Source organism: Mauremys mutica, unplaced genomic scaffold, assembly GCF_020497125.1.
Source record: "Mauremys mutica isolate MM-2020 ecotype Southern unplaced genomic scaffold, ASM2049712v1 000068F_np12_subseq_12102942:12251100_obj, whole genome shotgun sequence".
Taxonomy (NCBI): Eukaryota; Metazoa; Chordata; order Testudines; family Geoemydidae; genus Mauremys; species Mauremys mutica.
In genome coordinates, this window is record NW_025422825.1 from 2433 (window position 1) to 16534 (window position 14102).

The 14102-nt window shown below is 38.0% G+C and overlaps 1 protein-coding gene across 1 annotated transcript in view; it reads right to left on the minus strand.

The window, feature by feature from the left end:
* Nucleotides 1-1110: 1110 nt before the first annotated feature.
* The window catches only part of LOC123356943 (RNA polymerase II elongation factor ELL2-like), a gene marked incomplete at its 3' end in the record, with an annotated part of 29907 nt that continues 16915 nt past the window's right edge, over nucleotides 1111-14102 (minus strand). Inside the window, exons 3-4 of the mRNA XM_045000202.1 lie at nucleotides 4047-4168; nucleotides 1111-1274 (exon numbers count right to left, since the gene is read on the minus strand). Of these exons, the coding sequence (XP_044856137.1) occupies nucleotides 1111-1274; nucleotides 4047-4168 (286 nt within the window). The remainder of the gene's footprint in view (nucleotides 1275-4046; nucleotides 4169-14102) is intronic.

A 14102-nucleotide genomic window follows, 5' to 3' on the forward strand; every position in this document is an offset into this window, starting at 1 on the left:
CCAGGAGTACTGTGTCCAGTTTTGTGTGCCACACTTTAGGAAAGATGTGGACAACCTGGAGAGACTCAGAAGAGCAACAAAAGTGATTCAAGATTTAGAAAAACTGACCCATAAGAAAAGGTTAAAAAAACTGGACATGTTTAGTCTTCAGAAAAGACTGAGGGAGGGACCTGATAACAGTCTTCAGATAGTGAAGGGCTGTTGAAAAGGGGATGCTGATCAATTGTTCTCTTTATCCAATGAAGATAAAAGGGAGAAGTAATACCTTAGTCTGCAGCAAGGGAGATTTAGGTCAGATATTAGGAAAAGTTCTCTAACTATAAAAGTATAGCCAAGTACTGGAATAGGTTACCAAGGGAGGATGTGGAATCCCCATCATTGGAGGTTTTTAAGAAAGATTTATTTGACCCTGCCTCAGCATGGGGACAGGGGGAGGGGATAGACAAGATGACCTTTTGAGGTCTCTTCCAGCTATACATCTCTAGTTTCTGTGATCTTGGTACTATTTCAAACCGGCTGTAGACTCTGCCTAACAACCATGCATGGAATGGTTTATATTGTCATGGATCTCTATATAATAAGAGCAGACTATTTGAATTTTTAAAATCAAGATACATTCATCACACTGCATACAGAATTCACTTTTCTGTAGCTCCTAAGTTTATGATCTTGTAGACCAAAACTTCAGTGCGTCACTTTTCCAGACTACAGGTTAAGGCAATATTGATAGATTTATAAATTGAAACAATGTAGGTCAATCCATGAACACATGTAATATTTAAATAACTTGTAATGGCAGTTACAAACAATGGGAATATTAAGTGTCTAAGAAGGGAAGGAAATAATCAAGGAGCACAGGAAGCAGTGAACTGAGGAAATGGATGTACAGGGTTCTGGGAAAGAATGGAAATCCAGGCAGCATGTGCTAGGGAACAAGGAGAAAAAGGAGAAGAGGTGAATGGGGCTGTATGAATAGATGATGTGAGGCTGTACTACCAAAAAATTGAGATGTAAGCAGTGTTAGTAGACTAAAAAGTTCTGATCTTGAAGTTGGTCAGAATTACTACCTTCTAATTGTCTATTAGATTAAAAAGTTAGATACAACCATACCTACAAATGGCCCACCAGGTTTTATGACCTTTGTACTGCGGTTGCGAGATTCTTCTTCTGCCTGGGTCATGCGTTCTCTTGTCATCTGATAAGAGTCGTTTGTTGCACATACTGTAATTTTATCCTGTATAAATCCCAGACAATTGAGCTGCGAGACTCCAGAACTATGAAAGTATTGAAAGAAAATAGTTTCAAAAGAATAAGTACTTTATTCTAAACTTAAAACGTATCAATACAGAATAAAAATTAGGGGCATTTATGGCAAATCCTAATGGGCAAAAAGGGTGCATATTTCAATCCCACAGCTAGCTGTCATCTAACACAGCTTCAAAGGTGTTTTATGGCATCTCTGCACAGACATAATACCACTAACTATACAAGTACAGTTAAATGGTAGAACACCCGCACCCCACCCCCTAAGTGGACACAATGATGCTGGATTAAGACAACCTTGTACTCGTATTAGAGGTTGTAAAACAGTATAACTATTTCAATAAAAAAATGTCACCCCTCTAACCAAAAGAGTTATATGTTATCAAAACGCTACATAAAGCATGCCTTAGCCGGTGTCTTAAACATTCAAACAACTTTTCAAATTATGCTAAACTTACTCAACTGAGTTAACATAAGTGAAAATGTGACATTTTGTGTCTGTTGTAACAGGGTCTTAATCATTCATGCAGTTCTAATTAACTCTCTCCAACCTTTTAAGGAAAACCATCAACCTAATTCTCAGTGTCAATTTTACCATTAGTTGTAGCCTAAGATTTCTCTAACCCACCAGTTAAACAGTTCTGTTTCTTAACTTGCTTACTTTGTGCACCTGACTGCACACCAGAGAGACTATTTTCATTGTTTCCAAATTTGTTTGTGTGGGTCTTACGTGTAACAGGGGACAAACATTTGAAAAACAGTGAAGTATGATAATAAAGCCACAAAAACTCAAGGGCAGGTGTAGTACCTTGTAACTTGTGTATTAAAACACTGACTAGATGTTATAGTGTGCACACACTGAACTTCACAACAATGAAGCCTACATACCTGGATTAAAACTGTGCTATACCTGTACATATTTATAGAGACAGTTGTTCCTCAAAGAGTTTTAATATAAAAGTTCCTGTTCTATACTGGGCAGGGAAGACTATTCAAATTCAAACCAATGACTATGTTTTTAAACACTTTGTGACAAGTACAGCATAAATGCCTAGTTAAAAGCATGCTAGTTACAGTGGTATCTGAGTAGCTCTGATCCCACAAAGGACAGTGACTAGCTGACCTGCAACATTTTTGAAAGCAACCCCACAATTCTCTGTTTAATGTTCCAAACAGAATGGGTAAGGAACATTCAGCACATCATTTCACCTCCACTTACCATTTTATTTTTAACTCCCCTGAAGTCACGCCAGCTAGGTCAAGCTCAGCTTTAACATCCCAGAATACATTTAAGATTTCACAGTACAAGAGTGCCCCACTGGAGCAGGGTGCCATTTCTACTATGGACAAAATTAAGTTGTATTTTATAATACTGTGTAACTTCCAAGTTCTTTAGTTTGTTACATCACAAAGAATGCACTAGGATATTGAAAAGCCAAGGTAATATCCCTTCCATTCCATTACCCAACGCAAATTGCACCCCTTGCTTGACTCCTTGAATGCTGTCTCCAGCCTTCAATTGGGCACAGTATTTTTTTTCAAGTAAGATTCAGTTTATCCTTTGGCATTTTAACAAAGCGTTCATGTTAATGAATTTCTCGAGACTCTTGATAAACATTTTAGTTATGTCTTAAACAAAAATAAGTAGGGCACGTTATCACATACAAAAATGCCATTAATGGTTAATAATTTTGGGTGGCCTACTGGAGTGGGAGAGAGAAGTTAAGGAGACAAGGGACCAGAGAAGAAAAGGGACTGCTGGGTAATTCTGCAGCCTGGGTTGACCATTTGGCAACCCCAAACCACTGCAGTTTAAAGTTTAAGCTTCTCAACTCCAGTGATGAAACTTCAGGAAATTTTTATTTTAAAAAGTGTTGGTTGCATTTTCCATCATAATTCATAGGATCTTCTCAAAACTGAACAAATTAAACATTGTGTGAAATTCCAACAAGAAGTTTCTGTACTACTGTTCTAAAACCATAAAAGAACTGGTATTTTGACTCTAGTAGTTTCTCCACACAGGTTTAAAAACTTCAGACTTTTAGCACTGCCTAGACTGAGAGTAGAACTATGTCATCTACGTCCATGTATAAGCATGGATTTTTATTTGCAGTTTTAGCTCAATTTCCTTGATTGGTATGCATAGCTGTTTGCCTGCGATACATGTTCTAACACTGTAAATTAGCCAGGGAGTTGGTCTATAAGACAGGATTCATCTACCGTACCAGAAACACCGTTTTCCTTGGCCCACTTGTAAGTTTCTACTCCAGCATGGTACAGCAGTCTTGCCTGCATAGATGCAAGTGAACAGTATAAGCCTTGTTGCAAACCCAACTGTACAGTGTCAAGGAATTGTTGTGTTGCAACCAGATCCTGGAACAGGGTAGTCATACCATCGTGGATAAGATTTTTGACTAGCGTAGTAGTTCTTAAAATCCTTATCCATCATGGTCAGAGAAACCATGCTAGAATGCTGCCAGGTATAGCCATATTTAAACTGTAGTAGCACAAATCTGATCCAAGCATTGACAATACTGCCTACTTTTCAAATATGGCACTAGTGAAGTGAGAAAGTATTCAGAGGTTAGTTTTTGGAAAGCAAAACAAAAACAGTGATATGTAAAAGCAGGTATTTATAGTTTAAGAAACTATATTATTTTAACTAGAGGTTATATTTTACTGTAGTTTCGAAAAAAAAAGTTTTACAACCTTTCACTGTTTCTGTTCTAGACCACACAATGAACGTAGTATTTTCTTTCAGGACAAATTTAAATATTGCTTACCTTGAGACAGTTTGCTGGACACAATCAAAGCTTCCCTGAGGATTATCTTTGCCAACATTTGACAAGTAGAAGTTAAAGTTATGCACTTCATTTGGGAGATCAGCTTTGGGAATTTTGACAAGCTAAAAGAAATATAAACTGAAGTTTTACATGGGCCCATCAATGTGATTTGTATAGTACTTTTTTTCTTTTTACTTTAAATCCAAGTGCAGTGATAAAGTGTACTTAATATTTGTGATATGACTGCCACTCAAATTATGAAGCATATAATAACTGAGTTAATGCTGGCACACTTTCCTCTCAAAAATAATCTTATCAGGATACAAGACTATACCTGTAGTTATACAAGTTGAACCCTGCTCAGGTCTACAACAAACAGCCCTAATTCAGCATGGCACTTAAGCACTTGTTTAACTTTAGTCATGTGTAGAGCCCAACTGACTCCAATAGGACTATTAGTGTACTGAAAGTTAAGCATTGATTAGGTGCATTACTGAATAAGCAAAAGCCTTACTGTTTGGCCAACCAAGCAAACACAGAACAACATAAGTAGAACCTACAGTACCTTGTTTCCTGGCTTTTAAATTACAGTTAATCTTAGTGGAATTTAGATAGGACTAGATTTCTAGAATAAAAATGAAGGCACAAACCAAGGATGGGAGGAGAGAAAACAAGAATATTAACCAACAATAAGACTGTTAAAAATAGCTTGGTTATATAGATTTGTTTAAACTCTCCTGGACTAAAAGTCTCTCAGACAAATACTTTTATCTATTTTAAATCAAGTTGCTTGTAAAAATACAAAATTCACATCTTTTTGTACAAGAAATCAGAAGTCAGATGATAAAACTTGCTTTCCTGGTTCAATACACTCATCCTAAGCTTTGTGCATAGTACACAACATGTTCTGTATTCTGTAGATTTAAAAAGTATCAGTTTCACATGCTCAATAGAAGAGCAAAACCATGCAATGCAATGCATGATCTAACATGCCGTTCTACAAAAGCAAAAATAAAGCAGATGTTTTTGAGTCCCATATATTTGAAGTTAAACTTATTTTGCAGTTAGACAAACTCTTATTTAAGTCTATGCATCCGAAGAAGTGGGTTGTGGCCCATGAAAGCTTATGCTCAAATAAATTTGTTAGTCTCTAAGGTGCCACAAGTACTCCTGGTATCTATTTGAAGGTTCAACACATTAAATAACCTATTTTGAAGGAAAATGTTTATTTAAAAGCAACATTCACAATGCCCTTTTTGGAATCCTCCTTTTATTTTGCTTATAAAATTGGCCAATAGACATGATTGTACTAGTTGTTTAAGTTAACACCAATGTGTGATTTTCTTCCTTGAAATGAAAGCCTAGGAAAAAAGTCACTGCCATTTTTGGTTTGATCACCAATGTTGGACAGAGCGCATCAGCAGCTTGGGACAACTGCTGGCCTTCAGAAAGAAAGACAGGGACTAAACCTGCACACTACTCGGCTATTTAAACTCAAAACATGTGTATTTGTCCCATTCAATAAAACATTATACAGTAAAGAGAAAGGATTTAAGTGAAGTAGTTCAATTAGCAGATACAAATCTTGGATTATGTATCTGAACCTGTTATAACAGTTTATCTTCCCAATTGGGAGATTAATAATAAAACATCAGCCATAAAAAGACCTATTGTAGAGGCCATTTTTGATCCTGTATATCAGATTTATCTTAAGAGTCTGCAAGGTTACTATAGAACACTAAAAATATTACTATGCAGAATTTTTTTCAGCCTACTATTGTTCACTAATGACTATAACTGAAATAAAAATATTTCCCCAAGTTTACAGTGTGTATCTGACAGCATTGTATCGAGTCAGTTTCATGATTTCCCATTTGTATGGTCTTTTTCACATTTTAAAGACTGATTGTAAACCCACAAGAATTGGCAGAGTTCAGATGCAGGCATGGTACTTGAAAATATTTAAAAATGCAGCTAATTTTCATGTATGTGTCCCTTGCATGATTGATAATTCTGTATGAAATTCTGTGAGATTTTGACCCACTAAAGAGTAAGCCTCCATGTACTTTGCAGACTGTTTTGGCTTTCTCCAAACACTCCATTGATGGGTATCTTCCTTCCATTTAAAATTATATTTCGAGAGTATTTCCCCAATACCAATTAAATAGATCAAAGCAGATGACTGCAGTCACATATGCTTCAAGTTTACTTTGAAAGTGTATACATCTTAATGTTAATTGACAGTCTTAAAAAAAATGCCTGGTGGAAGCACCACATTACATAGTAAAAGCATTTACATACTTAATATTCCAAAATAGTTACTGTGGATAGTACAGAAGACAATACTAAGATGACATATCTACCCATTCCTTCTATTACAGTTTGAAGGTTGACGCATTTACTAGAAAGGACAGTTATGTAGGAGTTGTTCATTAGGTTGCTTCTCTCATCTCACTAGCATTACTTCAGTCTCATCCACATTAACTGTCAGCCAGCTTCTCTTCATCCACATGATGATCTTAGCAAGAAAAGCTTGGAAGTAGTATTTTCAGATGTAGAGACTGTACAGAATTGGGTCTTATCCATGTACTGCTCACACTTCAATCCATGTTGTCTCACTAGCTCTCCCAACAGCTTCATGTAGCCATTGAAAAAGCTGGGAGAGAGAATAAAGCCTAATGGGACACCATTAGGCAGAGCAGTTGCCCAAGACAACCCTTTGGATTAGCTCAGGAGTCACTTGACTCTGAAATATCAGAGGGGTAGCCGTGTTAGTCTGGATCTGTAAAAGCAGCAAAGAATCCTGTGGCACCTTATAGGCTAACAGACATTTTGCAGCATGAGTACTCACCCACGAAAGCTCATGCTGCAAAACGTCTGTTAGTCTATAAGGTGCCACAGGATTCTTTGCTGCTTTTGACTCTGAAATGTCACTCTGGCTCCTTTTACTCCACCCTTAAACATACAGTTGACTTCCATATCTCTAAGAAGCATTCCCAGCTACCTCTTTTGTCATACCGCCAGGCTCTTTAGAGGGTACCACACCTCACCTTCCTCACTCCCAATTCCCTTCTGACTCTCCTATCCGGGATCTGGTACCCTAAATGTTATATTTATCTTTTTATAACTTCAAAAATCTTCTCTGCCCTTGTACCCTCAGGTAAAACAGAAACTTTACTACACTTTTTTTTATTAGTCGTGCTCTCTTTAAACTAAAATTAAATAATCCTCAGAGAACTTCCACGCACAAGTCAAGGACTTCTGGGTAATCAGAATGAAAGTGCAATGTTTCAACTCAAGATAAACTTTTGGACATTTATAATGTTTGTTTTTCCTATTTGATGTACACTTAGCAGAAGGTCAGAGAGCCATAATTTAAGAATTCTTCAGTCAACACTGCTGTTAGCAGGAATAGCTTGCATTTTCTATTCCTGGCTATCAGGAAGCAATATGTTTTTTTGGTTTTAAGCTCTATTGAAAGGCTACTGTATATACCCAACTCTGATTAATCTTTTTTACAGTAAAATGCATCCATGTAGATAGTATGCAATGCATTTTAAAAGAATGTTGTCATATTCCTCTTACATCTCATTCCCACAGATTTCCAAATCAGCAAGTATTGTATCTCCATATGCCGGAAAGCATAGATCCAAGGTGCTACAACCAGCAAAATATATTCTCTTTACCTCCTTCTGAAAACAATGAAATCCTTGCCTCAGTACTTCACTAGGCCTACTTTGTCTTTATTAGTTCCCAGTCCCCCAAAAAGGCAATAAAATATTAGAAAGCTCTGCAAAGTCTCTGGATGTATATTGCACACAGTCACCAAGGTCTTGTCTAGACTAGGAAAATTAGTAGTATTTATATACAAGTTAGCTAACATGTTTTTAAACACCCTTTTCCCTCTAGTGTAGATATGGGCACAGTGAAATTAACTGTCTACCTCTCTACTACTGTCCTCGCCTCTCCAGTTCATACTTTAACAGGTGGGTCTCTTCAAAGGGAGAGTTATTTAATCTGACACTTTCCCAGCAAATAAATACTAGTGTGGGAGACCAGAGCCTTTATTTTTTCCTCCTGCATCATTTCCTCTCATCCCCATAAACTTATAAGTGGGATATATCTTCCTTCCTATTGTTTTCAATAAACATGTATTCCAAAGCATGGAAAATTTCTTCAGTTACCACGGTGTACAGTGTACAATGTAATGTGCAACTGCTACTCCTCACAGAGCCTCCATCAAAGTGCCAGAGGAGATCTCTCATGACCCTTTGCTATCCTTGTACAATCTCTAACACTTGGAGCAGGAAATTCAGCCTTTTTCTTTCCAGCTGCTGCCACTGCCGCCCCCTCCAGGCAAGTAACTCTGCTTCTCTTCCGTACTGAACCTAAGCCCACTGACAAGACCTGGTCTAAGTGTTTCTCTCAGTTCATCTCCTGTAACTACATTATCAGCTAAACTGTGCCCAACAGCACCAAATGCTGAAAAGCCAGGAAATTTTCCTAGACAATGCATGTAAATACAGAAGCATCTTAAGCAGGTACTGCTGCACTGGGGTATGAGAGAAGAGGTAAAATTGGGCCTACCCTATTTTGGGACTGAGAACTATATAAAAGAGAGACAACCATTTTACCCTCAGACCCCATTTAGTGCATCCCCTCCCCTTAGCTATATGGTGTTTTGGAAAGACTACATGGAAGAGCCAACCAGAGACTGAAACATAGCAGCTGCAGAGGCACCTTCAGCTGGGACCAATGGACACATTTTCTAAAAATTTGACGGGACTTTTTCTGCCCTGTGCCGATTGGCTGTTTGCTTCAACTCCCTCTAACCCTGTCTCAGGCTTGGTCTACATTAGCAACTTATGCTGGTATAACCTATGTTGCTCAGGTAAGTGGAAAATCCACACTCCTGAGCGATGCAGTTATACCAACCTAACTCCCAGTGCAGACAGAGCCTCTTAGGGAGGTGGATTACTAGGTAGTATCTTCACTGACATGCCACAGTAGCTTTTTAAGTGTAGATAAGCCCCCAGTTCTTTACCCTAGCCTCATTCCACACCTCTCCTGCTTTCCTTCCCTTTTTTCACCTGCTCTTTCCCCATTGCTCCAAGTCTCCCTTCCCCTTGTCTTTCTGTTCAGCTAAATCCCTCTTAACGAACACCTAGTTAACCAGTGGAGTAACTGTGGAAGGTAAAAGAATCTTGGGCTGATTAAAGAAAGTGTGTCTAAACATTCAGGGATTACTAGAATCGCAACTATTTTAGACCAAAAATTTTGTATTACTTGGATTAACAGAAGAAGAGTATGCAGAGGTGGCCAGCTCCAGGGTATTAAACATTAATTAGTGCTGAACTTGGATCTTTATAGTTTACCAGATCTATATAGGAAGTGAAATGCAACTGTGAACATAAAAATGGAGAAGTCCACACTGAATTAGATAGCAGTGACAGTAAAGTATTTCTAGCACCACCCACTCCTAAAGCGTGCAATTTGGGCAAGGCGGAGGAGAAAGGAAGGTAAGATTCAGTCTGCATTTCTATGGAGATTCACCACACCAATTAAATGAATCCCCTATTTACTCTCACCTACAGGAAGTGTTGAATTGGAGGAGTGAGTTCCTTGGTTTAAAGAAGCAAATCTATTTTCTCTGCTTGACTTAAGTCCTTTTAGAAATAGAGAGGGATGGGAGGGTGGCACACAAGGAGCTTGTGTGGTGGAATGGAGGCCCCTGGTGTATGCCATAAGATCATCCTACAGAAAGTGTGTGATCCCCTAGCACAGTGCAGGGCTGTGAGAGTTAGACTTACCTTGGAAAGGTAGAAGTGTTTTAAAATGTAGACAAAATCAGAGGGTATAGTGGATAATGAGCAGACCCTCCTTTTAGTCATCTTACTGAACAATACTGGTTGTCTCTCTTATATAGTTCTCAGTCCCAAAATAGGGTAGGCCCAATTTTACCTCTTCTCTCATACCCCAGTGCAGACAGACTATGAAAATTTCCTATGGACTATGGCTGCACAGAAGAGAGAAGTATATCCCCTCAGATTCTAGTGTTAGGGCACCCTTTTGAAAGTAGGAAAGAAAGCAGGTGATATAATCAGTGGGTCTTATTCTTTTTGGTTCCTAGATTAAGGACAGAAGGGACCATTGTGACCCTCATACATAGGACTTCGAACAGGAATTCATTAGAGAACTAGAGCATATCATTTCTAACATCCAGCTTGGTTTAAAAATTGCCAGTGATTAAGAACACACCACAGAGCTTGGTAAATTATTGCAATGGTTAATTACCCTCACTGTTAAAAATGTGTACCTTATTTCTAGTCCAAATTTGTCTAGCTTCATCTTCCAGCCATTAGATCTGATTAAACTTCTGTCTGCTAGACAAAGGTTATGTAATGTTTATCATATGCCAGACTGCTCCTAAATTTGTGTAATGTGTCTATAAATTATGCTGTATTTTACATTTATGTAAAATTAGCTAGTTGTTGTGCTGCCTATTATGGCAAGATATTAGCATGGCAGTCATGCTATGTTATCTCAAAAGTAAACTGTTTTCTAAATAACCATCCTTATAATACCCCACTAATTACTATTACAAGTACTTAGAGGGCACTCATTGCCATGGCATCTGGTGACTGTATGAACTTTATAATCAAGGAAATATATAAGCTTTCTAGCAAGCTGAAAGGTTCCCTTCACTGGCCAGAATGTGGACAAGTCAGTTTATAATTAAACTGGAAGTAATCTGAGGAAAATAATCAGTTACAATGGCTTTCTCCCTTAAATTTGATCCTGCATCCATTTCTCATCCCCAGTTGTGGACAGGACTTCCACTTTTCCTTTTCTTCAAGGAAAGCACCGATAGCCTCCAACAGTTCCACAAACTTATTTAACACATTGCTGATTGATAACCACCTCACAGTACAGTAGAAAGAGACATGGTTAGGTTGGTCTTCAAGATCCAGCTCTTTGATGAAATTTTTTTCCCCATTTGAGCAGATGAAATTGACAACTGTTAGGACCGTTTTCATAACATTTTCATACTTGAAGTATCTGTCTGAGATATTCACAATGGATGATGCAATTAACAGGGATAAACTCCGGAAATTTGGGATCACTTTTCAAGAGTCCGATAAGGTCTACTTTTCCCCCTCCCGCCATTGAAGGTGCTCCATCCATTGCAAAACGGACAAGTTTATCCTGTGGTACATCGACATTTGTCACTGCTTTGTCAAGAGCGTTCTTTATGTCAACACCGTGAGCTGTTTCTTTTAGCGTCACCAAATCCAACATTTTTCCTTTCACAATTACATCCGTGGAAACAGTGTACAAATATCGCTAGTTGTGGTTTATCTTGTATATCTGTGGATTGTTTGACAGTTAGGCTGAATGATAGAGAATTCTTTAGATTGTTTTGCATCTTGCTTGCAACATCAGCACTGATCTAGGCGATATGCCTCTTTATAGTGTGGCATGAAATTGGAATTTGCTTTATTAGTCACTGAAGTTTTGTGTTACTTGGACGTAAAATTGCAACCACTTCTGCAATATTCTTAAATTCTTCATCACAATATGGACATTTTGCACGAGTGATATCCAATGACATAACAAAACTAGCTCAGGTTGTTGTGTCAGCTTCCTTATTGAATGCCAAAAACAGGGTCTGTTGACTGTTTAAGGAAAAACAAGCTAGCCGCAAAAAAATTACACCTAATTCTGATTCGGGAGGGTATTTAGATGAAAAAAGTTACTGTGATACATTTCATAGTGACATTTCAAATTGCTCGCTTTGTAGTGAGTGAATGATGCATTGCAGATAAGACAAGGGTTTGCCATCTTTAACAGTGAATGCAAAAATCTTTCTCCCATTCTAGTTTAAAACTTCAGTTTTCTTCTTCATACCTGCACGTCTTACAATTTGAAGAGCTCATTGCCATCCATGAAATTAACATAGGGTTAACACTTCAATCTAAAACTATTCAACTGTGACTTATGAACAGTAAATGAGTATGTATTCTGTGGAATTAAAGGAGATCGCAAGCACACGAGGACCACACAGCACAACATCTGAATATAGAACGATGCAATTTCCTGATATAAGGTGCACGTGCAAGCTTTTCTTTCTATCTCATTCTCACAGTATCGGGTTCATCATGGCTTAACTTTTTTTGAAGTATTTCCTGGAGCCCCCCACATCTTCCCCATTCTCCGTTTACTTGATGGGCTGGTAGGGCTAGGGGCTTTAGACCTACAGGAAGAGTGCGCCAGGACTCAGGGCTTCTGTCCTATGGGGGGGGGGGGAGAGGCATCAGCGCTTGGGAGGTGCTAAAGCACTGAGCCCCAGCACCCCCATCCCTGCGGGGATAAAACCCTGAGCTCCCCCCCCCCACCCCAGTCTGGTAGGCAGAGAATAGGTGTGGGGAATGAGGGGCTCTGTGAGCTGCACTTTAACTGTAGAAGAGAAGCATGTGGCTCACAAGCTGCAGTTTTGTCACACTCTGGTCTAAAGCATTTAGTTTTGGGGGGAGGGGGTAGATACCTACAGCTAAGACCATTTTTACAACTTCTATTCTGTTATTGTATGAACGGTAATACTAAACTAAAATACCATCCCTTTCATAAGAGTATCTCCATGCAACATCTTTTTAATGCTTGCTAGAGCAAACATAGGAAACTTCCAGACTCTAAGTCAATAACAAAATACCACATTAAGAACTTATTACAAATACATTTATAATGATCACCTGAAGTGCTTTTTTCTTGAGAAGCCCAGGATCTTGTGCAAATTTCTCCCAAAACAAACAGCTGAGGTATTTTAACAGCTGCATTCTTTATTCTGTTTTAGATGTTAGCTCTGGCATCAACCACGCCAATGGAAAGAAAATCCCAAGTATGGAATTCAGTCACAGAACAATTAAGTGACAGATGAGTTCACTTTGAACTACAGTGTTAATATTTGTTAAGAACGTTTACGTCTTCATTACAGATAAGTAAAAATATTAAATATCCAAAGATCACTAAAGTGTCAGTTCAACTTTAGAAGTCTAGCAACTGCAAATCAATCAGTGCTTTTGCTGACTTAAAATGGAATTTGACAAAAACAAATGCTGAAGGATACTGAACAACACAGCAAAATCCCTTCTAAAAAAACAAAAAGGTGTAGAGGATTGGGAAGTTTTCAAAAACACTTTGCTGAAAATACATTTTGAAATAACTACCAGAATATCCTTAAAACAAAAGTAATGCTTTATTAGTAATGCCTCACAATGTAAGTGTATTCTCATGAACAGAAAATACTAGCACAAATTACATTCATTAAAAAAAAATAAGGATACCTTGAAGGACTAGAACAGTTATGTAAAAATTTTACCTTTCCTCTAAGTGTATTTTACTGTTCTGTTGCATGTGGAAGAGAATGCATTAATGGTGTCATACTAATAAGTACTACATGTATTTAACATGACTCTGGAATTTTAGTAGCATTCAGTACACAGAACACACATTTTTCCTCCAGTGTACTGCAAAGGTCTCTTAAGGGGAAAGGGAAGAGGCCTCCAAAACACTGTCCTTGATTAATAAAACTAAAATATACATTAATGTCTTCTGGCATTAAAACTGTTTAGGCAGTAAAGTAGAAAAATTGTCTTAGAATCAGTCACAGATTACACATGTTAAGATCTTCACCTATATAAAAAATTCAGTATCTGACATACTGTGATAAAAATCCAGATTTTCAGAAGAGCTTGGTTTAAGCTCAAAAGCATGTCTCTTCCACCAACAGAAGTTGGTCCAATAAAGGATACTCTCTCTCTCTAATATCCTGGGACCAACATGGCCACAACACTCCATACAGATTTTAAGTGTTAGCGTTAAATGTATCACCAGTTTAGTAACCTCATAAATCTTCCTACTGCTTCTTTGCAGCAATTAAGAACAATCTCAGTAGTGCATAAGAACAAGTAAACATCTGTCACATTAGCTTCTGCACAAATGGAAACAGACAATGGAATGGGGGCTGAGGGTGAGAATAGGAAATTAAGTTTAGAATTT